General features: G+C 39.1%; 1 protein-coding gene and 1 pseudogene across 21 annotated transcripts in view; both read left to right on the forward strand.

Moving 5' to 3' along the window:
• CREM (cAMP responsive element modulator) overlaps positions 1–25,176 on the forward strand; it is a 91,647-nt gene that overhangs the window by 18,830 nt on the left and 47,641 nt on the right. For 13 of the 21 annotated variants that reach the window (XM_055275137.2, XM_055275129.2, XM_055275128.2 and 10 more), the window contains one exon: positions 2,887–3,010. The exons of 2 other annotated variants lie outside the window; for them this stretch is intronic. In XM_055275137.2, the coding sequence (XP_055131112.1) occupies positions 2,887–3,010 (124 nt within the window). Of the gene's footprint in view, positions 1–2,886; positions 3,011–24,266; positions 24,524–25,176 lie in introns of those variants that run through there. 6 more of the 21 variants (XM_055275148.2, XM_055275145.2, XM_055275132.2 and 3 more) reach the window with 6 other exon arrangements.
• Positions 8,035–16,415, forward strand: LOC134736479 (V-type proton ATPase subunit G 1-like; annotated as a pseudogene).

Below are 25,176 nucleotides of genomic sequence, written 5' to 3' on the forward strand. Positions count from 1 at the left end.
TAGTCAGTCTCTTATGTTTTCCAGAGCATTTCATGGATCACATACATCACATGATTCAAGAAATTACGGCCAGTTGCAATGGCTCACGCCTAGTAATCCCAGCACTTCGGGAGGCCAAGGCAGGCAGATCACCTGAGGTCAGGAGTTGAAGACCAGCGTGGCCAACATGGCGAAACCCCGTCTCTTCTAAAAATACAAAATAGCTGGGCATGGCTATATGGGAGGCTGAGGCCAGAGAACTGCTGGAACCTGGGAGGCAGAGGTTGCAGTGGGCCGAGATCATGCCTCTGCACTCCAGCCTGGGTTGACAGAGCGAGACTCTGCCTCAAGGAAAAAAAAGAAAAGAAATTACTGTACTTGTGATTTACTTTAATTACTGACCTGCCAGTAAACTGTGTTTCTCAAATTTTAGTACGTATTGGAATTGTTTGCATATAAGAGGTTAAATTCTCAAGAAAGTTTGATTCACTAGGTTTGGGGTTGAGCCTAAGCTTCTGCATTTTTTACAACAAATACTTCTTGTTAATTCTGATGCGAGTTGTCCAAGGACCATAATTTGAGAAACCAACAACCATGCAGTTAATGGATTCTGTCAGCGCAAGGGCCATGATTTATCTGCTTTTGTATTTTCAGAGCCTGCCATGTAGACTATGCTAAATCAATGTTTCTAGAAAGAAATAGAGTTTACTGGGGAAGGCCTTTCGGCATATAATTTTTGAATTGAGACCCAAGTTGTTGCAGAACCTTAAGACAGCTTTTGCCTTTCAAAGGTATAAAAAATAGCACAAGACAACATTTCCCAGGTGGTTTCCAAAATACTCCTGCTAGGGTATGCTTCGTGGGAAAAGGGTTTGCTTGGTAGTCAGATACTTTTAGAAAATGCTGTCTGTTGGACCTGTGCTCTTCACCCTTCTCAAGATACACTAGCAGATTGAAGCTTTTGAGATGTTCTGTGGGAAAGAAACCCTTTTAATCTTTAAAACGTTTTGACAAAGCATTTTCCCTACCCTTTTTCCCCAGATAATGCCTTTTTAGACCTGTAGAACTAATGTCCTGAGGTATTTTCTTTGGAAACTGCTCACATAACCGAAAGTAGAACAGTAGGAATTAATACTTTATGTGTGATGATGACCTATACTAGAATTGGAGAGGCCACTCTGGGAAGTTATAAGAAAAGAGATAAAGGATTAGGCAATATTAAGGGAAAGACATTTTTCTATGGTAGGCTCTACGTTTGTATTTTGGTATAATTGCTCTAAATTGTCCTGGTCAGTTATAAGGATTAAAATAAGTGTAGTATAGACGATAGCAGACAGGTTTGAGCATGGAAGGATTGGATTCGGGTAATGGCTACTGGAATGCAAAAGGCAGTATGGAGTCAAAGACAGTAGATGAAGGATCTGTAGGATCTGGTAACTAATTAAATCTGGAAGAACAACTTGGATGTTTTAATTCAAAGATCTAAGTGGACTATATACTTTTTGGATGTACAGTTCGACTAAGGTGAAAAAAAACATTGTATTATTGACAGCTGAAAAGATGTGTAACATCAGGGAGTAGTTTCTATAAGTTTTTTTTTTTTTTTTTGAGACAGGGTCTCGCTCTGTCGCCCAGGCTGGAGTCCAGTGGCGTGATCTCGGCTCACTGCAAGCTCTGCCTCTCGGGTTCACGCCATTCTCCTGCCTCAGCCTCCCGAGTAGCTGGGAGTAGGGGCGCCTACCACGGCGGTGCCCGGCTCATTTTTTGTATTTTTAGTAGAGACGGGGTTTCACCGTGTTAGCCAGGATGGTCTTGATCTCCTGACCTCGTGATCCGCCCGCCTCAGCTTAGCAAAGTGCTGGGATTACAGGCATGAGCCACCGCGCCCGGCCTCTATAAGTTTTTAAATTTTAATTTTGTTTATTTTGTTTATATTTTAACAGGGTAAAACTTATTATAATATAGTTTGCCTTCTAAAAAGAGTCCATATAGAAATCATTAACTTAAACTGAATTCATACACAAACTTCAAATCACATCAGAAGTTTTTCCTGGAAAAATTAGATCCTCTTTTTTCAATAATTGGGGCTTGTTTATCAGAAACGACTTAGCCATAACAAAGCAAGACACATTTTTATATTATTATACATTTAATTTAGACGATGGAGAAATTCCTTCACACTACCTCATAATATAAAGCAGGTTTGTTAGGCCTTAAGAATCATAGAATATTTATACTTTTCATGTAAAATAGAAAACCTAATTTTCCAGTCATTCATGCTAAATAGCAGGGTTAAAGTAGTGATCGGGAAGACTTTATAAGTTTTAAAATAAGGTAGTTTCCATGAGACATTTTGCAGTGCTCCGTTGGTAATGTTCATATTCAGTGAGCAGAAAAGATGAGTTGAGAGACTTAGGACTCTACTATTGAACCTGTTTCTTGAAGAAAACAAAAACCAGATAGTACAATTGGATGTCAGAAATGGTTATTAGAAAGCTGGGTAAAAACAGTACAGGTTGAGTATCCCTTATCTGAAATGCTTGGGACCGGAATTGTTTCAGAATTTGGAATTTTTTGTATTTTAGAATATTTGCATATACATATGAGTTACCTTGGGGATGAGAGCCAGGTCTAGACACGAGATTCATTTATGTTTCATATACACCTTATAGTCTAAAAGTAATTTTATACAATATTTCTAATGATTTTGTACAGGATACAAAGTTTTGAGCCATAGCATGAGGTCACATGTGGAATTTTCTTTTTGTGGCATCATGTAAATGCTCAGAAAGTTTCAGATTTTGGAGCATTTCAGATTTTGGGTTTTTGGATTAAGGATGTTCAACCTGTATTTCCAAATACTGAAGATAGGGCCTTAATTTGTCTTCCTTTTTATTGTCTTTTCAGACAAATGACCATGGAAACAGTTGAATCCCAGCATGATGGAAGTATAACAGCTTCTTTGACAGAGAGCAAGTCTGCTCATGTGCAGACTCAGACTGGCCAAAATTCAATCCCTGCTTTAGCTCAGGTAGGCAATAGGCAGGCACCGTTGAAAGTCAAAATATATGGAAATGAGAATTAGGTACAGGTTCTCTTTTCTTGCCATTGATCTTAAATTTTCCATGTTCCTTGGTTATCAGCCGTTCTTGCTGATTTGATTGTGAAGAAAAGATACGTGTTGTAATTAGCCTTGCATTTTAACAGACATTCGGCAGTGCCCCATCTCCATTGCCACCACCACTGTGGAAGGAAAGACAAAAACCCTTCCTGAATATGTAATCCTCTAAGTATGATTTGAGAGGGTTGCTAATTCGAAATTGATACAGTTCTGATGTCCTTAGCTGTTAAGATGACAGAAATCTTACCATTTGCCCAATATATATTTGTCTTGATCATTACTTTCTTTTCAGTTAGGTCTCGAACTTTGAATTGGTTTCATTCAGAGGTCACCAGTATCAGTTAGCACCTGTTTCTAGATCCTAAAATTTATTTCTGAGATATCTGTAAAAATACATAGTAAAAATAAACACATTTGTTAGTTCATCAAATATTTATTGAATGTCTGCTGTGTCTAATTAATTATTCTGGATGCATGTGGATATGTAGTTTCAGGCCTTAAATATCTCATGGTTTGGTAGGGTAGACAGATATTTTAGCAATAATTCCAGTAGGGTAAGAAGTGCTGTAAAATACTATGTAGAAAATGAATTAGGCCTACAGAAGAGGGAACAGCCAGCTGACTAGGAGTGCTTTATTGATCTCCTTTGAGCTAGACACAAAGGATGAGTAGGAGTCTGCCAGGTTGATAAGGTGAGGAAGCATATTCTAGGCAGAGCGAAGAGTGTGCACAGAGGCACAAAGCCAGGGCATAGGATATGCAGGGAACTATGGGTATTGAGTTTAACTGGAGCCAGGTGTCTGGGCTGGGCAGTCCAGCTAGTAAAGGTAAGCAGAGGATTGTATACATTTCAGGGTTTAGAGTACACTGTACTCTAAATAGTCTTGAAATATTTTCAGGTGCCCACCATATTTTCAGTTTTGACACTAGTAGCCATGTGGAGGTGGAATTGAAAGTCAGTGAGTCAGAAGTGAAGACACCATCAGGGTGCCTGGTGGAGTCAAAGTAGTGTGAGATACAGAGCAGTGGTGAGACCTTTGTGGTACATTAAAGGGAGAATAAAAAGGACCTGGTGGTTGACTGGAAGGCCCAGGGGAAACACCAGGCACTTCTTGGGCTATATTAGGCCAGATTGGTGTGAGAGCTCTCCTTTCCTGTGCACCCAGCCTGCTTTTCTTTCCTCTTTAAAGCTGCCAACACCCACTCGTTCCCTGGAGGTTTTCTGCAGTATTTTGTAGAGCTCTTATCTCCCTAGCAACACCTTTTGTTACACTGAGAGACAGGCATGTAGGCCAGGCCTTTTGCTTAAACACACACACACACACACACACACACACACACACACACACACACCCCCTTCTTAAAAAAATGCATGTTCATTGTAGAAAATAAATATTAAAATGAAGAATATAAAAACTATCCATAATCTTAACATCCAGAGATTTAATCATCGTTAACATTTTGGTGTAGCTCCTTTAGTCTTTTTGTCTGTGTGAATAGAATAGAATAGAAAGCATATACTTTTTTTCATGATTTTGGGATTTTCCAGAATTTTTAGAGCTATGGTTTCTGGTCAGTAATTCTGCCCTTTGCTGAAATTGTAGTTGAAAGCACTTTTTTTTTTTTTTTTTGGTAGAGACAAGTTCTCACTATATTGCCCAGGCTGGTCTCAAACTCCTGTGCTGAAGCAGTCCTTGCACCTCAAGCTTCCCAAAGTGCTGGAATTACAGGCATGAGCTTCTTGTACCCAGCCTAAAAGTACATTTTCTTCCTTCTGACTCTACTTCCCTCTAGGTGGGTCCTGGCTCACTAAGTTCTGCAGATGCCTTTTGCCCCAGAATTCTGGGACTGAAGTCCCAGCAATAGATTTCCATTATTTAAATATGGTAATTTGCAATTCTGAGGACTTTCAGGCTGGGTGACAGCCACCTCTGTGAGCCTCACTCAGAAATTGCCAACTGGTGGCCAGGTGCAGTGGCTCATATCTGTAATCCCAGTACTTTGGGAGGCCAAAGCAGGTGGATCGCTTGAGGCCAGGAGTCCGAGACCAGCCTGGCCAACATGAAGAAACCCTGTCTCTACTAAAAATACAAAACTAGGTGGTTATGGTGGCACACGCCTGTAGTCCCAGCTGCTTGGGAGGCTGAGGCATGAGAATCGCTTGAACCCAGGAGGCTGAGGTTGCAGTGAGCCAAGATGCAGCCACTTCACTCCAGTCTGGGTGACAGAGTGAGACCCTGTCTCAAAAAAAAAAAAAAATGTTGCCAACAGGTTAAGTAATGTGGAGTCTGAAAAGTAGCCTTAGGTTTCTGAGGGCTTGGAATTGAATAGGAGACCAGTGGACAGAAACTAGGTTTTAGTAGGTTAGAGAATAAGTAAGAGGAGGGGAAGTGGAAATTGGAAGTGTAGACTCTTTTAAGAAATTTGTCATGAACTAATAGAGAAAGATGGGTTTGTGAAACAAAGGGGTGAGAACTGGGATGTGGGAAATTTGGGAATGTTTTGAATAAAATAGAAGATTATAGAGACTTGTGAGAAGGCAGAATCAAGGAACTAGAAAAAGCCTATGTTTACATTTGTAATGCTTCTTTAAAAATCTCAAATAATGTTGTATGCTAATAAATATTGATAGTTATTAAATCTGGATAGTAAATTCGTGGAGTTTTGCTGTTTTTCTATTTTCTATTGTTAGAAGTATTTTTTTGTTGTTGTTTTTGTTTTGTTTTGTTTTGTTTTTGAGACAGTCTCACTCTGTTGCCCAGGTTGGAGTGCAGTGGTGCAATCTCGGCTCACTGCAACCTCTGCTCACTGCAACCTCCGCTCACTGCAACCTCCACCTCCCGGGTTCCAACGATTGTTGTACCTCAGCCTCTCGAGTAGCTGGGATTACAGGCATGTGCCACCACCACACCCAACTGATTTTTGTGTTTTTAGTAGAGACAGGGTTATGCCATGTTGGCCAGGCTAGTTTTGAACTCCTGACCTCAAGCAATCCACCTGCTTTGACCTCCTAAAGTGCTGGGATTACTGGCGTGAGCCACTGCACCTGGCCTGTTTGAAGTGTTTGATCAACCTGAAACTATGGTTTTTATCTTTCACATGCTAGAAATATAGAGATTAAGAAGTAATCTGTATGCCGACTCATGGATTATTTTAGTTAACTAAGAATTATCGTCCATGCCATGCATGGATCATGATTTTTTGAAGAATTAGAAGACAATTCTTAGCAGTCAGAATTTTCTGAACATAATCACTCATTTAAGTTCTTGTGACATCAGCAGCTGTTCGTTTATGAGTATTGTTACTATCGTACAATAGTATATATCTTACAAGGAGTAGGAAATCAAGCTGAACTCTATTAACCCTATGATGTATGCCAAAAGTGACTGACTCTTCTGAATTTCTGATGGCTTCATATTTACTTGCCACTTGTCTCATTTTTCTTCAAACTTGAGGATTGTAAATTTCCATATGTTTTAGATTTAAACTTAGTTGTGAATAAAGAGGAATTTCTGACACTCACCTTCCTTGTTTATATGATCAGATTATCAGTAAACAGTGTGGGAACAAAAGGCGTGAGCAGAACATTCAGTGGGTTTGATTCTTTGCATCTAATGTCATTTAATACTAGTTGTTTTGATTGCCCTGGCCTTTCCAGAGCTTCTGCTAATCAAGAATATACTTTGAAAATCATCAGAGACCTAGCAACTGTTGAGCTTGGTTTTGGCTGTCAGGCCCCTGTTCTGCTGATGGATTGAGGTGAGGTGCAGGTACACAAGGGGAGACTGGAGTTTTGCTTTCCTGTTTTATAACTTTGTAGTAATAAATGGAGCCTTTCTCTTCTGTTCGAAAACAAAATCATGGTGATGGTAATGTCAAAAAGTTGGAAGCAGGAGTTGCCATCAGCACATCCTGATATGGCAAATAACTGGAGGTTAAATGTTGTCTTGGCTTTCTTCTTGTCTAAATTATTTTTATGCTGATTTATTTTTAATGGAAGCTGGTATCTTATTAAGTACGTGTATTGATATATAGGACTAGACTCAGTGGATTCTGGTAAAACTGTTGATAATAAATTGAGGAGTCCATTTTAAATAACCTGGCCAGGAGGAGATCTTTTCCAGAAATCAAAATGGTGAAAAGCAAAAATATTGTATGTACAATACAAGTAGTTTTAAAATAGTGACACTTACATCCTCTGGAAATAATATTGTTTTTAACTGGGTAATGGGAAGTTAAAACTTCTTTTGTTGTGAAAGACTTCAAACATACATAAGAGTAGAAGAATGATTCCACATATATATAAAGTTAGTAATTATTAAGATTTTGCTAGGCCAGGCATGGTGGCCCACGCCTGTAATCCCAGCAACTTTGGGAGGCTGAGGGAAGAGGATTGCCTGAGCCCAGGAGTTCAAGACCAGTTTGAGATCTTGTCTCTTCAATAAAAAATAAATTAATACAAAAAAATTTTTTGCCAGGTGTGATGGCATGCCCTTGTAGTCCCAGCTACTTGGGAGATTGAGACCAGTGGATTGCTTGAGCCCAGGAGCTCAAGGCTGTAGTGCACTGTGATTATGCCGATGAATAACCACTGCACTCCAGCCTGACAACGTAGCGAGACCTTGTCTCAATAAAATAAAATAAAAAAAAGATTTTGTAGCACTTGCCTCATCTATCTCCTTTTTTTCTTCTTGTCGCTGAAGTATTTTAAGCTGCTCAGCAGATCTCAGACATCATGTCATTTTACTCCTACTTACTTCTGGGTATACAACTCTTAAAACATTATGGACATTTTCTTATATAACAAAATGTCATTATACCTAGTTAAGTATAGTTAATATGCAATCCATATTCATTTCACAAATGTATGATCTACACTGAAGGCAGTAGAGTGGACACCTTGAACTTTTCTTGTTCCTAGACTCTTGGGAATTGGTAACACTGCCATGAAGACCTAGGTGGGTGAGGTCATTCAGATGGAGCCAGTGGAAAGGATGTACCTTAAAACTGACTTTCTGGAGTATAATTCTCCATGGCTGCTGCTGAAGCCTGGAGGCCTCGACTCTGAAAACTAAATAACTCTTCTTTATAAATGACTACTTCTCAAGGTTTCAGCAAAGATAGAAGGGAAAGATGAAAGGAGCAGTATCACAGGAGTCAAAGGGGTGGAAGGAAACTGGAGATTGTCAAGGTCAGCATACTGCCTCGAGAGAATTAGTTCTCATGTAACACTTAACCTCTCCAAGGACCTCTGTATTTTTGGAAACAAGGAGACACTAGGGAGGCAGAGAAAGCCGCTAGGGAATGTTGTTCAGAGATTATACTCTCCTAATCAAGCTGAACTCTGTTAACCCTATGATGTTTGCCAAAAGTGACTGACTCTTCTGAATTTCTGATGGCTTCATATCTTATCTATTCTTATCTTTTCCATTCTAAGTGCACAATGTGTAAGGGGTCCCTCGGAATAAAGCAGCCCTGGCATGCCATGGGGGATTGAAGTAGGAACGATTTAACAAGGGATACTTGGAAATGTTGTTATGTGGGAGTTGTAAATTTTATTTTTTAATCTGGTGGAAAATTGGAATGGCATTTCTCTGTTTTGGCCAGCTATGCCAAAAATCCATCTTCTTGGTCCCAGATAGGCCAAGGAAGGATGTAGATGGCAATCACAAAACAAACAAAAAATGAGCAAACAAATAGAAGACCTCAAGCAACATTTTCTCTTGTTAATAGGTTAGCAACCTCATATTTGTATATTAAAGACGATCTGCATTATGTTAGGTTGATTTCATATAATTTCAGCTAAGTAGATCTAGTTTAAGGTCAGTGTTTTATTGAATCTTGTATTTTAGCTTCAGTATATTAATTCCCTTAGCTGAGGGACTCTTACTGAAGGAGAAAAGTGTTCCTGTTAAGATTTTGAAATAAAAGTTTCTGTTTTACTGTTGATTTTTTCACTATTGCTCCTTATTTTTATCTATTCTTTCCCCTGGCTGTTTTTCATGGTTCATATTTTATCTGTTACACAGAACATTTGTATTCTGTTAGAATTATCTATAAAAATGAACAAAGGTTGGAAGAAAAAGGAAGAGAGTAATTTTTTTTCAATAAATGCTTAATCTGTATTATAAAATGTTCCTTAGCCAATTCAGAAAAACCCACTGCTTTGAACTGTAACTCATTATTGAAGGTAATTAAAGGTTCAGAGGCCATAATAAAAAGTAACTGGTGAACTGTTAATATTAGTAACCAACTTTTTTCAACTTCAACAAGAATTTGTTATGTATCTGTACTCATATTTTTGATGTTTCAGAGGTAATTTCAGGAAGCATACAGCAATCAGAGTCAAATTTCAGAAAAAGATTTTGGTTTTATACTTACAATAAAAATGCATACAAATTTAGTGTTTGAGAGACTGTTAAAGATTTTTTTGTAATTCGTAATGATTATCTATGAGGTTTGGATACTCGTAGAAAATGTTCAAGTTCCCCTTCTTAGTTTTACTAATGGGTAGTTTGTCACTAGCAGTAATGAAAAAATAACTGAGTATAAATACAGTTAGTCCTTTTGCCTTTTTCTGTATGATTTTCTTTAGTAAAACGAGTAAGCTGAGAGGACAGAAAAATGGGGAGTCATTTTTTAATGGGTATAGAGTTTCAGATCTGCAAGATGAAAAAGTTCTGTAGATCTGATTAACAATAATGTGAATATACTTAACACTACAAACTACACTTAAACAGTGAATATGTTATGTGTCTTTTACCACAATAAAAGATAATGAATAACAAAAAAAAAATAGGCTAGACATTGAAATTTGAAAAAAGAAACATTAATTTTATGGTTTCCTTTTTGAGTAAGACTTAGGGATTCTTTTCTTTTTTTTTTTTTTTTTTTTGTAGTGACGGAGTCTCGCTCTTTCACCCAGGCTGGAGTGCAGTGGCACAATGTCAGCTAACTGCAACCTTCACCTCCCAGGTTCAAGTGATTCTCTTGCCTCAGGTTCCCGAGAGCTGGGACTACAGGAGCGTGCCACCACACCCGGCTAATTTTCTTTTGTATTTTTAGTAGAGACGGGGTTTCACCGTGTTAGCCAGGATGATCTTGATCTCCTGACCTCGTGATCCACCCGCCTCGGCCTGCCAAAGTGCTGGGATTATAGGCATGAGCCACTGCGCCCGGCCTCCTTCCTTCCTTCCTTCCTTCCTTCCTTCCTTCCTTCCTTCCTTCCTTCCTTCCTTCCTTCCTTTCTTCTTTCCTTCCTCTCTCTCTCTCTTTCTTTCTTTCTTTCTTTCTTTTTCTTTTTTCTTTTTTTTTTTTTGAGATGGACTCTTGCCCTGTTGCCCAGGCTGGAGTGCAGTGGCGCGATCTCGGCTCACTGCAACGTCCGCCTCCCGGGTTCACGCCATTCTCCTGCCTCAGCCTCCTTAGTAGCCGGGACTACAGGCGCCCACCACCACGCCCAGCTAATTTTTTGTATTTTTAGTAGCGATGGAGTTTCACTATGTTAGCCAGGATGGTCTTGATCTCCTGACCTCGTGATCCACCCACCTCGGCCTCCCAAAGTGCTGGGATTACAGGCGTGAGCCACGGTGCCCGGCCACCTCTTTTCTTTTTTTTAAGAAACAGAGTCTCACTCTGTCACCCAGACTGGAGTGCAGTGATATGATCGTGGCTCACTGCAGCCTCAGTCTCCTGGGCTCAAGTGATACTCCTGCCTCAGTCTCCTGGAGTAACTAGAACTACAGGTGCATACTGCCATGCCTGGCTAACTTGTATGATTTTTGTAGAGATGGGGTCTCACTGTCTTGTTCAGGCGGGTCTCGAACTCCTGGCCTCAAGTGATCCTCCCTCTTCAGTCTCCCAAAATGTTGGCATTACAGGCATGAGCCACTATGTTCAGCCAGAGATTATTTTCTTTCCCTTATTTTATCATTTGTTATTATAACCCTTGTAAAACCCAGACTATTAAGAATTATATTTGGAAAACAGAGGCTTTGGGAAATTTCTGCTTCATTGAATAGTTGTGACGACATCTTCATAGTGCTCTCCACAAATGTGGATTTTTGTAGCCCTATCAGAGATAAAACTGTAGTGGTTTTCTTAAAAGGTATAGGGGAGAAAAGCCTGGTTATGGTATTGAATGTATTAGGTAGAGACAATATTACATGAAGAAAACAGATATAGTTCAGGAAAAACACTTGTCTTTAAACAGGTTTCATTCAGAAGTAGACCTCTATTTTGGCAGATAGTAACTATTTTCCTTTAAAACAATGCATATAAAGATGCAACAACAACAACAAAAACTACAGGTCAATATCCCTGATGAACATAGGTACAAAAATCCTTAACAAAATACTAGCAAACCAAATTCAACAACATATTAAAAAGATCATTAACAGTGATCAAGTACCATTCATCCCAGGGATGCAAGGATGTTTCAACATATGCAAATCAGTAAACCTGATAAATCACATCAACAGAATGAAGGAAAAAGACCATATCATCATCTCAATACATGCATAAAAAGCATTTGAAAAATTCAATATTTCCTTATTATAAAAACTCTCAACAAATTACATAAAGATAGGATGTACCTCAATGCAACAAAGGCAGTATATGACACACCCACAACTAACATCATGCTGAATGGGGAAAGGTTGAAAGCTTTTTCTCTAAGATCTGGAATAAGATAAGGATACCAGGCCAGGTGTGGTGGCTCACACCTGTAATCCAGCACTTTGGGAGGTTGAGGCAGGTGGATCGCTGGAGTCCAAGAGTTAAGAGACCAGCCTGGGCAACACAGTGAAACCCTGTCTCTACCAGAAAATACACAAATATTAGCTGGGCATGGTGGCACACACCTGTAAGTCCCAGCTACTTGGGAGGCTGAGGTGGGAGGATGGCTTGAGCCTGGGAGGCACAGGTTGCAATGAGCCAAGATCATGCCCCTGCACTCCAGCCCGGGTTGCAGAGCCAGACCCTGTCTCAAAAAAAAAAAAAAAAAAAAAGACCCGGATGCCCATTTTTGCTACTTCTATTCAGCATTGTACTGAAAGTCCTAGCCAGAGCAATTAGGCAAAAGAAAGAAAGAAAAGGCAACTGAATTGGAAAGGAAGAAGTCAACTTTTCCCTGTTCATAGATGACATGATCTTACATATAGAAAACCTTTAAAAAAAGGAACAAAAATTAGAAAACCTTAAAGATGCCACCAGAAAAACCTGTTAGATGTAACAAATTCACTGAAGTTGCAGGATATGAAATCAACTCATAAAAACCAGTATTGTTTTTATCTACTAATAGTGAACTACCTGGAAAAAATATTGAGAAAACTCTATTTACAATAGCTATGAAAAAAATACTTAGAAATAAATTTAAGCAAGGAGGTGAAATATCTGTACATTGAAAACTATAAAAAAAAATTGATGAGAGAAATTGAAGGAGACAAATAATTGTTCATGGATTGGAAGAATTAGTATTGTTAAAATGTCCATACCACCCAGAGCGGTCTACAGATGTAGTGCAATCCCTATCAGAAATATCAATGACATTCTTCACAAAGATAGGGAGAAACAATCCCCAAATTTATACAGGACCACAAAAGACCCCAAATAGCGAAAGCAATCTTGAACCAAAAGAATGAAACTGGAACCACTGCCATGGCCAGTCCATTGCAGGGTATCCTGCAGCTGCTGCAGACCGAGAAGCAGGCTGCTGAGAAGATTTCCAAGGCCCATAGGCAGATGAACCAGGGGCTGAAGCAGGCCAAAGAAGTAGCTTAGTCTGAGATTGAACAGTGCTGCCTGCAGAGGGTAAAAAGAGTTCAAGGCAAATGAAGCTGAAGCACTGAAGTGGAGAAGGAGGCCCAGGAGAAAAGATGATCACCCTCCAGACCTACTTCCGGCAGAACAAGGATGAAGTCTTGAATAACCTCTTGGCCTTTGTCTGCAACATCCGGCCAGAAATCTGTGAAAACTGCTGCATAAATGGGTAGGAGAAGAAAAAAGCACCTGTTCTATGAATTGGCATTTTAGATACTCTCATGGAATATGAAGCTTCAACATAGCTCGAGTTATATTCTTATGGAAAGGCATTAAATTATTTCTGTATATTGTATAATAGGTCCCTCCACTTTTTGGAGAGTAGCAAATATAGGTTTTTTTTTTTTTTTTTTTTACAGACTTAGAGCTTATCTAAAGATTTCATGTTTCTTAGAAAATTAATTGGTATATGTTATCTATTTTTGTATGCCTTTTGGTTCAAGCAACATATATATCACTGTTGACATTTTCTTTCTTAGATCTAATTAAACAAAACCAACTTTTTTTGAAGAAAGAGATTAAATAATTTTTCCCCCTAATGCATTCTTGAATTCATCAGGGCTTTATCTATGAAAAAGTAGTAAATTGTTATTTGTAACCTATGTGAAGCAACATTCAGCCTTAATCTATTCCTGCTAATGATGAGAACAACAATATTGGTATAGTTGTTTGGGCTGCTTTTAGTTTCTCTTAATCATGTTTATGAGATGATAGAACTTAAGAACTTGTTACATGTTATTACTTGGTGTACTGATAATCATTTGAAAGTCAAGACTCTTTGTCATGCAGGAAAAAAAAAAGGAACAAAGCTGAAGGCATCACACTACCTGACTTCAAAATATACTATAGAGCTATAGTAATTAAAACTGCATGGTACCAGCATGAAAACAGATACATTGATCAATGGAACAGAATATAAAGTCCAGAAGTAAAACCATGCATTTACTTACAGCCAACTTATATTCAACAAAGATGGCAGGACCACACAATGGGGAAAAGGCCATTTCTTTAATAAATGATGTTGGGAAAACTAGATATTCACACAGAAGAATGAAATTAGGCCCTTGTCTCTCACCATAAACAAAGATCAACTCTTGAAAATGAATTAAATATAAGACCCAAAACTATAAAACTACTACAAGGAAACAGGAAACTCCTTGACATTAGTCTGGCCGATGAGTTTTTTGATACAACCTTAAAAGCACAGGCAACAAAAGCAAAAATGGACAAACAGTATTACGTCAAACTATAAAGCTTCCTCACAGCAAAGGAAACATTCCATAGAGTGAAGAGGGAACCTACAGAATGGGAGAAAATATTTGCAAACTATACATCTGATAAGGGGTTAATATCCAAAACACAGAAGGACTCAAACAACTCAATAGTAAGAAAACAACCTGATTTTCTAAAAATGTGCAAAAGACCCAAATAGACTTTTCTCAAAAGAAGACATAAACATGGCCAAGTACAGTCATTCATCACTTAACAACAGGTCTACATTTTGAGAAATATGTTGTTAGGCAATTTCATCTTTTTTTTTTTCCCTTATGATCCAACAGAAGCAATGGTGTGGTGATTTCATCTTTGTGCAAACATCTAGAGTGTACTTACACAAACCTGGATGGTATAGTCCACTACATGCCTAAGCCATATGGTACAGTCTGTTATTCTTGGGCTGCAAACCTGTATAGGATGCGATTATACTGAATACTATAGGCAATTGGAGCACAATAATAAGTATTTGTGTATCTAAACATAGGAAAGGTACAGTAAAAATACGGTATCAAAGATAAAAATGGCACATCTGTATAGGGCATGAAACCACAGTGGAGCTTGCAGGACTGGATGTTGTCCTGGGTGTGCCAGCGAGTGGGCGGTGAGGGAATGTGAAGACCTAGGACATTATTGTACACTACTGTAGACTGTCTTTTTTTTTTTAATAGAGTTTTGTTATTTTGCCCAGGCTGGAGTACAGTGGCACAATCATAGTTCACTGCAGCCTCAAACTCCTGGGCTGAAGTGATCCTCCTGCCTCAGCCTCTCGAGTAACTGGGACTACAGGCACATGCCACCATGCCCAGCTAACTTATTTTTTTGCTATTGTAGACTTGATAAACATCGTACACTTAGGTTACACTAAATTCATAAAACATTTCAATAAACGAACTGTAGCTTACTGTAAGTTTTTTACTTTTTGACTTTTGTAATAACACTTAGCTTAAAACACAAACATATTACACAGCTGCATAAAAATGTTTTCTTCTATGCTTATTCTGTGTAAACCTTTTCTGTGTTTGAAAATTTTTATTATTTTTTATTTTTAAACATTTTTGTTAAAAACTGAGACACACATGTTGGCCCAGGCCTGTATAGTATCAGGATCATCTGTATTGCTGTCTTCCACCTTCACATCCTGTCCCATTGGAAGGTTCTCAGGGAAAGAACACTCACGGAGCTGTCATCTCTTATAACAGTGCCTTCTTCTGGATACTTGCTGAAAGACCTGCCTGAGGCTGTCTTACAGTTAACTTTTTAAAATAACTTGAAGTAAAATAATAATAAAAAGTATAGTAAATACATAAACCAATAACAGTCATTTATTATTATCAAGCATATGTACTGTACATAATTGCATTGCTATGCTTTTATTTATTTATGAGACAGGGTCTTACTCTGTTGCCCATGCTGGTATGTGGTGATGTGATCCTCGGCTCACTGCAACCTCCGCCTCCCGGGTTAAAGCTATTCGCATGCCTCAGCCTCCCGAGTATGGAATTACAGTCGTACATCACCATGCCTGGCTAATTTTTGTATTTTTAGTACAAAATTTCTCTACTAAAAGTACAAAAATAAGCAGATGTGGTGGCGGGCGCCTGTAATCCCAGCTACTCGGGAGGCTCAGGCAGGAGAATTGCTTGAACCCAGAGGCGGAGGTTGCAGTGAGCCGAGATGGTCCCAGTGGACTCCAGCCTGGGCAACAGAGCAAGACTCCGTCTCAAAAACAAAAAGAAAAAAGAAAAAAAAATTAGCCAGGAGTGGTGTTGTGCACCTGTTGTAATCCCAGCTACTCAGAGGCTGGGGCAGGAGAATCACGTGAACCCGGGAGGCAGAAGTTGCAGTGAGTCAAGATCGCACCACTGCACTCCAGCCTGGGCAACAGAGTGAGACTGTGTCTCACCAAAAAAAAAGCTCAACATCATTAATCATCAGGGAATTGCAAATCAAAACTACAATGAGGTATCACCTTCCTCTTGTTAGGTTGTTTATTATCAAAATGACAAAAGATAACAGGTATTGGCAAGAATATGGAGAAAAGGGAACACTTATACACTGACGGTGGGAATGTAAATTTGTATAGCCATATGGAAAACAGTATGGAGGTTCTTCCAGATATTAAAAATAGAAGTACCAGATGATCCAGCAATATCACTACTGGGTATCTATCCAAAGGAAATGAAAGCAGTGTGTGGAACAGATATCTGCACTTCCATGTTTATTGCAGCACTATGCATAATGGCCAAGATATGGAATCAGCTTCGGTGTTCATCAGTGGATGAATGGATAAAGAAAGTGTGGTATGTATACACAATGGAATACTATTCAACCATAAAAAAGAATGAAGTGTCATTTGCAACAAGATGGAGGAATCTGGAAGACATTCTGTTAAGTGAATAAGCCAGGCCCAGAAAGACACATACTGCATGATCTCACTCATGTGTGGAGTCTAAAAAGTTCTCATAGAAGTAGAGAGTAGAATGGTGGTTAGGAGAGGTGGGGGTGCTTAGGCAGAGGGAAGGATGGGAAAATGTTGGTCCAAGAATATATAATTACAGTTAGGAGGAATGAGTTCAAGAGAGCTATCATACAGCATGGTGACTATAGTTAAGGACAATGTATTGTTGAAAAATGGAGAGATAGTTGAATGTTAATAATGTTCTCACCACAAAAACAACTATGTGAGGTAATGCTATTATTAATTAGCTAGATTTAACTATTGCACAATGTATATATACTCCAAAACATCGTGTTGTACATGATAAATGCAATTTTTTCTGTCAATTCAAAATGTAAAGGAAGAACATTTAAAAGATACATCTCCAACCTCCACATGGCTTTCCTTGCCCAGTCTTTCTCTCCTGCTTGTCTGTCTGCCTATCAGTATGAGACGCCCTCTCTAGGAAGCCGCTGTCATCCTTTACAAAGAAGGAGTCCAGAATCTAAAATCTTACACAGCCTGCTTCAGGCAGTACTGAAGCCTGGGCTTCTCAGAGGTCACAGTAGAGGCCAGTTGTAGCAAATTTGGTTGAAAAAGCATGAATTATTTTTAAGTTTTTCTAACCACCTGAGCTCAATTTGCCCAGTTGTGAGATTAAACACTTTCTTCAGGCACCAGCAAATCATGGCCACCAGAAAATAAAATCAAATACAAAATAATTAATGGGTGAGGAGCAGTGGCTCATGCCTGTAATCCCAGCACTTTGGGAGGCCAAGTCAGGAGGATTACTTGAGCCCAGGAGTTCAAGACCAGCCTGGGTCAAAGTAAGACTCCATCTCTACAAAAAAAAAAAAAAAATTAGCCAGGCATGGTGGCACTTGCCTGTAGTACTATCTACTCAGAAGGCCAAGGTGGGAGGATCTCTTGAGCCCTGGAGGTTGATTGAAGCTGCAGTGATTCGTGATCATGCCACTGCACTCCAGCCTGGGTGACAGCAAGACCCTGTCTCAAAACAACAAAAATAAAAATAGAGAACAAAAATAATAATAAATGTGTGCATATTTACTATTGGATATGGTAATATACCATGGTAGGTATTGCCTTTGTAAGTTGGTCTCCCCTGTGTTTTGTTCCTAGAACTTTCTCATTTTCTCATTTCCAAGGGCTTGTTTACTGCTTCATACATAAAAAGAGGCCCGGTATGATGGCTTATGCCTGTAATCCCAACACTTTGGGAGGCTGAGATAAGAGGATTGCTTGAGCACAGGAGTTCGAGACCAGCCTGGACAGCATAGGGAGACCATACCTCTATGAAAAATTAAAAACTTAGACCAGGTGCAGTGGCTTACGTGTGTAATCCCAGCACTTTGGGAGGCTGAGGCAGTCAGATCACCTGAGGTCAGGAGTTCGAGACCAGCCTGGCCAACAACATGGTAAAACCTTGTCTCTATTAAAAATACAAAAAGTAGCCAGGCATGGTGGTGGGCACCTGTAATCCCAGCTACTCGGGAAGCTGAGGCAGGAAATTCGCTTGAACCTGGGAGGCGGAGGTTGCAGTGAGCCAAGCTTGCACCACTGCACTCCAGCCTGGGCGACAAGAGTGAAACTCCGTCTCCAAAAAAACAAAAAACAAAAACAATTAGTTGAGTGTGGTGACATGCGCTTGTAGTTCAAATTACTCAGGAGGCTGAGGTGGGAGGATCGCTTGAGCCTGGGAAGCTGCACTGCACTCTAGCCTGGGTGACACAGCAAGAACCTATCTCAAAAAAGAAACAAAAAGAGCCCTAATTTATACATGTATACTCGGTTTGAATTAAATTTAGCTTGTTTACTTAAAAGTAGTGTTGAAGGTATTTTTCATACTATATTTTAATACTAGATTAAAGTTGATACTAATTTTATGCAGTTTTAAGTATTAAGACTAATCATTTGATCTTTGCTTTCTTTACCTAAAACATGGGAAATACTGATTTCATAGATTAAATGAGATGATTTGTGTGAAGCACAAGCACAGAGTTTGGCATCTGGTCAATGTGCAATAAATGCTTGCTTTTATCCTCATAGTGACCTTCCTTGATCTTAAAATGGTAGTAATTAGGCTTTAAGATGAAGTGGCTTATGCTGGTTTTAAAATATATTGTATTCGGAATCCTTTGTAAAGTAATATAAATCTACTATGCTTAGTAGGCCTCCAAAGGGTATAGAGGAGAAAAGCTAATTTTTTATAGTTTTATAAGCAAAGTTCCGGTATGTCAGGAGCTTGCTTAAAATTATATGTTTTATGCTTCTTAATTTAGGTACTTTAGATTTCTCCTAGATATTTTAAAACAATGCAGGCCACTTTGGGCATAAAAATCTAAAATATGATTTGTAACTATTTCAGATTTCATGGTAAGACCAAACTGCATTATAATTTTTGTAAGGAGCTAAACTCTTAGACTTTACTATTTATGTACTCTGACCATTGGACAGGAACTGAAAACAACTTAAGATGCAATTTGGCCTGGCTGTGTTAAATCAGTCTGCTTTGCATTGCTATAAAGGAATACCTGGCCGGGGGCAGTGGCCCATGCCTGTAATCCCAGCACTTTGTGAGCCTGAGTTGGGTGGATTATTTGAGCTCAGGAGTTCGAGACCAGCCTGGCCAACATGGTGAAACCCCGTCTCTACAAAAAAATACAAAAATTAGCTGGGCATGGTGGCAGGTGCCTGTAATCCCAGCTACTCCAGAGGCTGAGGCAGAATCACTTGAACCCAAAAGGCAGAAGTTGCAGTGAGCCAGATTGCACCACTGCTCTCCAGCCTGGGCCACAGAGTGAGGCTCCATCTCAAAAAAAAAGAAAAAAGAAATACTTGAGGCTGGATAATATATAAAGAAAAGAAGTTTGTTTTGGCTCATGGTTCTGCAGGCTGCACAAGAAGCATGGCACCACTATCTGCTTCTAGGGAAGCCTCTAGAAGTTTCAAATCATGGCAGCAGGAGATGGGGGAGCCAGGGTATCACATGGAGAGAGAGGAAGCAAGAGAGAGGGGAGGTGCCACACTCTTCAACAACCAGCTCTCAGAACTACCAGAGCGAGAACTCACTCATGACGATTCATGAGGGATCCCCCCATGACCAACACCTCTCACCAGGCCCCACCTCCAGCATTGAGGATTATATTTCAACATGACATTGGGAGAGGATAAGCATCCAAACTGTATCACATGTTTTGTCAAAATGATTCTGATCTTGACATCTACTTTTATGTAAATCTTTCTTCTTTCCTTGCCTCCATTTTGGGAACGATTTTTATAAATGTTTTTGATCCTTTCAAATCAAAGAGTTTAATATACATGTATGCTATCTAAGCTGTACTTTGTTGACCAAATTATTTGAATAAAATATAGCAATAATAAAAATAACAAAAGTGAGCTTTTATTGAATATTCGGTATGTGCTAGGCACTGTTCTTTTTTTTTTTTTTTTTGAGACAGAGTTTCACTCTTGTTGCCCAGGCTGGAGTGCAATGGCGTGATCCTGGCTCACTGCAACCTCTGCCTCCCAGGTTCATGTGATTCTCCTGCCTCAGCCTCCTGAGTAACTGGGATTACAGGCATATGTCACCACTCCCAGCTAATTTTGTATTTTTAGTAGAGATGGAGTTTCACCATGTTGGCCAGGCTGGTCTCAAACTGCTGAACTCAGGTGATCCACCTGTTTCGGCCTCACAAGGTGCTGAGATTACAGGTGTGAGCCACCACGCCAGGCCGCCAGACATGGTTCTAAGTGCCTTACACACACTAACTAAATCTTCACAACCCTGTAGAAAGGTACTGTTTTCATTCCCATTTGCAGTTGAGGAAAACAAGGCACAGAGAGTCTAAGTCACTTGTTTCAGATCACACAGCTAGAAAAGGCAGAGCCAAGATTTGAACCCAGGCAATCTGGGTTTACAGTCCATTGACCACTCCACCATTATCACCTGAAATGCACAGGTACTCAGTGTTTAACCAGACAATCTCAGAGAACATTACCTAGAAAAATCCATAGTTCATTAAGAGTGATAATTAATATATGCTCTCTTGTCTCTCCCTGTATACATAATGTATAGCAATTTATATGTGTGTGTGTTTTTATGTGCACTATGGATAATATATACTACTACTCTGTTACTCCATTATTCAGTGGTATAGAAGACAGTTTCAAAGTTAGATCCCAGTTCAGCTTCTGACCCTGGATGTGTGAAGTCATAGAAAATTTAAATTTTACTCATTTTGATGCATTAGGAATTGTTTCCATATAATTCCTGCCACCAACAGCCATTGTATTTGTTGCACTATAATTCTCAGGCCAGGAGTACGAAAGAGTTCAGAGCTTTAGAATTATATCATTTAAGATGATGAGCATCAGTCTCATTGCAATTTAGTAAAATCGATTTAATGAGTGTTTTCTTGGCAAAAAGCCAGTTAATTATATCATCAAATTTGGAGCCATAGTTACTAAACTTTTTGTATTGTGGGAAAAATAACGTAAAATATACCATGTTAGCAGTTTTTTTTTTTTTTTTTTTTTGAGACGGAGTCTCGCTTTGTCACTTAGGCTGGAGTGCAGTGACGTGATCTCAGCTCACTGCAACCTCCGCCTCCCGGACTCAAGCAATTCTCCTGCCTCAGCCTCCCAAGTAGCTGGGACTACAGGCACATGTCACCACCCGCAGGTAATTTTTTGTATTTTTAGTAGAGATGGGGTTTCACCGTCTTAGCCAGGATGGTCTTGATCTCCTGACCTCGTGATCCACCCGCCTTGGCTTCCCAAAGAGCTGGGATTACAGGCGTGAGCCACTGTGCCTGGCCCATGTTAGCAATTTTTAAGTGCACAGTTCACTGATGTTAAGTAACATTTTCATGAAACAGATCTCCAGAACTTTTTCTATCTTGCAGATCTAGAGCTAAGCACCCATTAAACAACTGCCTCTTCCCCTTCCCCTCAGCCACTGGTAACCACCATTCTACTTTCTGTTTCTCTGAATTTGACTAGATACCTCCTATAGGTGGAATCATGCAGTATTTTGTCTTTTTGTGACTGACATATTTAGCATAATGTCTTTAACCTTCATTCATTTTGTAGCATGTGACAGGACTTTATTTTCTAGGCTGAATATTTTATTGTATGTATGTACCACATTTTGTTTATCGTTACTGTTTTTCTATGGTGGTTTTTGTCAAGTCAGTACTCATTAGACTTATACCAAGTGATTGGTAGAAGAAATAATGATAATCAGAATAATTCATATGAGTTGCAGTTTGTTTCATAGATATTACAATAAAGAGTTGATTTAGGTTAGAAATAAAGATTAACATGGGCCGGGTGCGGTGGCTCACGCCTGTAATCCCAGCACTTTGGGAGGCCGAGGCGGGCGGATCACGAGGTCGGGAGATCGAGACCATCCTGGCTAACACAGTGAAACCCCGTCTCAAAAAATACAAAATACAAAAAAAAAAAAAAAAAATCAATATGAAAGTTTTGATAAGTGGTTTGTAGGCATTCATTTGCTGGTTTCTAGCTTTTGGCATGAACATTTCCTGTTCATTATTAGAAATGATCCATATGACTGTTAAGAGCAATTTTAATACCTTCTGTTTGCACTATATGAGGTCTGTTGCATAAAAAGCCTTATTTTGGCTTAGGATCTTACTGCAAATTCTTTATGTGTATTTATTATTTTGAAATACATTTGGCTAGTAAATTATGATCAGTTTCAGTCTTACTGAAACCAAATACGAGATTGGCTTTCAAAAGTTCCTTCCAGAGCTAAAAGAGTTTGACTTCTATAAAGGTCATGTCCATTTTTATAGTACTTTAATATATATATTATTATAATAAGTGAAACATAGCTCATATTGGTCAGAATATAAAATGATGCCCAAATACTATAACTAGGAAATCCAAGATACCATAAGGATTAGCTAGAAAAAAAAAAGTTTAGCTAGGGCACTGTTTTCAAAGGATAAAGAACCCTAATTTTAATTTAAGTGCTTACCCTTCTGGATAATTAAGAATGAATTATAACACTTGCTTTGCTTTCAAGAAGTGAATTTTTTAGAAACATGAAATTTGACCATTTATGTTTACAGTATCAGAAACAATGATCCTCTTCCCCTTTTTTAATTCAGATTATGGATTTCAGCCTATGCGCTATACATAAAAAAAGGATTGGAGGCAACAACATCTCTTTAGAAGATAATGGATAGTAAATATATAAATAATAATCATACTTGGCTAATCTCTTTGTAACAAATATTTTCAACATATATTCTTAAGGTAAAATTTAACTACATGGAATTTGAAATTTGTTAGCCACACTATCTTAAAAACAAAACAAAAAAAACAGGCCAGACACGGTGGCTCACACCTGTTATCTCAGCAATTTGGGAGGCCAAGGCAGGTAGATTACCTGAGGCCAGGAGTCGAGACCAGCCTGACAACATGGTGAAATTCTGTCTCTACTAAAATTACAAAAATTAACTGGGTGTGGTGACGGGCACCTGTAATCCCAGCTACTCGGGACGCTGAGGCAGGAGAATCGCTTCAACCCAGGAGGTGGAGGTTGCAGTGAGCCCAGATCACGCCACTGCCCTCCAGCCTGGGCGACAGAACAAGAGTATCAAAAAAAAAAAAAAAAAATACCCGGTGTGGGGGCGGGCACCTGTAATCCCAGCCACTCGGGAGGGTGAGGCAGGAGGATTGCTTGAGCCTGGGAGGTGGAGGTTGCAGTGAGCCAACATTGTGCCACTGAACCCCAGCCTGAGCAACAGAGCTAGACTCTGTCTCAAACCCAAAACAAAAAACACCTTAATGGGAAGGAAGTCACTCAAGATAACCAAAATGAAGACCAACTACATCTTTCATTTTGTGTTTGTCTTACTGAGCACAATCAAATATGACTTTTAAAAATTAAAGTGGGCCGGGCACGGTGGCTCACACCTGTAATCCCAGCACTTTGAGAGGCCAAGGTGGGTGGATCACCTGAGGTCAGGAGTTCAAGACCAGCCTGGCACAGATGGTGAAACCCTGTCTTTACTAAAAATACAAAATCAGCCAGGCGTGGTGGCACATGCCTGTAATCCCAGCTACTTGTGTGGCTGAGGCAGGAGAATTGCTTGAACCCAGGAGGTGGAGGTTGCAGTGAGCCGAGATCGTACCACTGCACTCCATCCTGGGCAACAGAGCAAGACTCCGTCTCAGTGGGGGAAAAAAGATTAAAGTGGAATATTTTACATCTGTATTCAGGTATTTGATTTATAATATTCTTATTATTTTCAGCTTTAAAACATTTGAAATATTCTAATATTCTCTTAAATGCTTTTTCTCTTATAGAACAGACTTTTGAGAATCCTGTCTTAATACATAAACATCAAGATCGTTTTCAACTTCTTGCTTAGCTTCTTAGTGTATTTTTATTGTAGTCCTTAAACTAGGTAGTACAGAGATTTGATTTTTCAGGAGCAGAGTTGATAGAGCAGTCTGCTATGTTGTGAATTCACATTTTAAAATCCTTTATTGTCTTGAATGCAGGCCTAGTAGCTCTGTGACATGTGCAGCTATACTATGACATCATAAACCCCATCGTGAGGGAACCTAGCTACATTCAGAGCTAGTCCACTAGGTGCTGATCAAATGCTGTGTTACAACACTGTGAGGTTTTCCCAGTTATAAGTGTCATTATTAGGGTTTTTTTTTTTTATTGCAAAGCCAAGTAAGGCTGTCAATTCCATCATCTTACCTTATTTCTTCAGATTAAGTACTGTTTATAGTGGGATTTTCAGTGGATGTGGTGGCATCAGCATAATCTATGTTTCAGGCGTCCTGTAGAAGAGGATTATTCTTCAGGGGATGTGGAAGAAAAGGTAAATGATGTCTGCTATAAGTACCTTCTATGCACTTTTAAAGCCTTGTGAAATGAGGGGTAAAAATTGTGAAATATAAAATAACATCCATTTTATGTTTTAGTTTTTTGAGCAGTTGCCTACTTGGTTATTAGAATGTGATAAATTATTCGTAGATCTTGGTATCACTTTTTCCTTCTCTTCATTTAGGCTTTTTGTGTAAACATTCCCTCCTCTGAGAAATTATCTACAGCAAATAGTCTCTTACCACACCACCCCCAGTCCCTGCTTTGTCGCTCTCAAATCCGTTATTCTGCTTTACTATTCTTTTAAGAATGGAGCACCACCCAAATTATGTATTTATTTCTTCATCTATTTCTGTCTGCTGATCTGGGAGAGCAGCAACTTTTCTCATTCACTGCTGTATTAAGCTCCCAGTAGATATTTGTTCAGCAAGTAGAAGAGTCAGTTCATAAATATGATGTGTTTTGGTGAAATTTTTGCTTATAAAAATGTCTTAGAATGAACATTTGATGTTTATAAGAAAGATTTCTCTATTTCTACCTGCGGTATACGTATTTTAGTTCAAGTGAACTTTGGTTTGTCTCCTTGTGTGTCTTTTAGGAAAGACTTTTTAACTAATTCCTTTCTGTTTTCAGGGCTTCTTTAGAACT

This window comes from Symphalangus syndactylus, chromosome 4, assembly GCF_028878055.3.
Source record: "Symphalangus syndactylus isolate Jambi chromosome 4, NHGRI_mSymSyn1-v2.1_pri, whole genome shotgun sequence".
Classification (NCBI taxonomy): Eukaryota; Metazoa; Chordata; class Mammalia; order Primates; family Hylobatidae; genus Symphalangus; species Symphalangus syndactylus.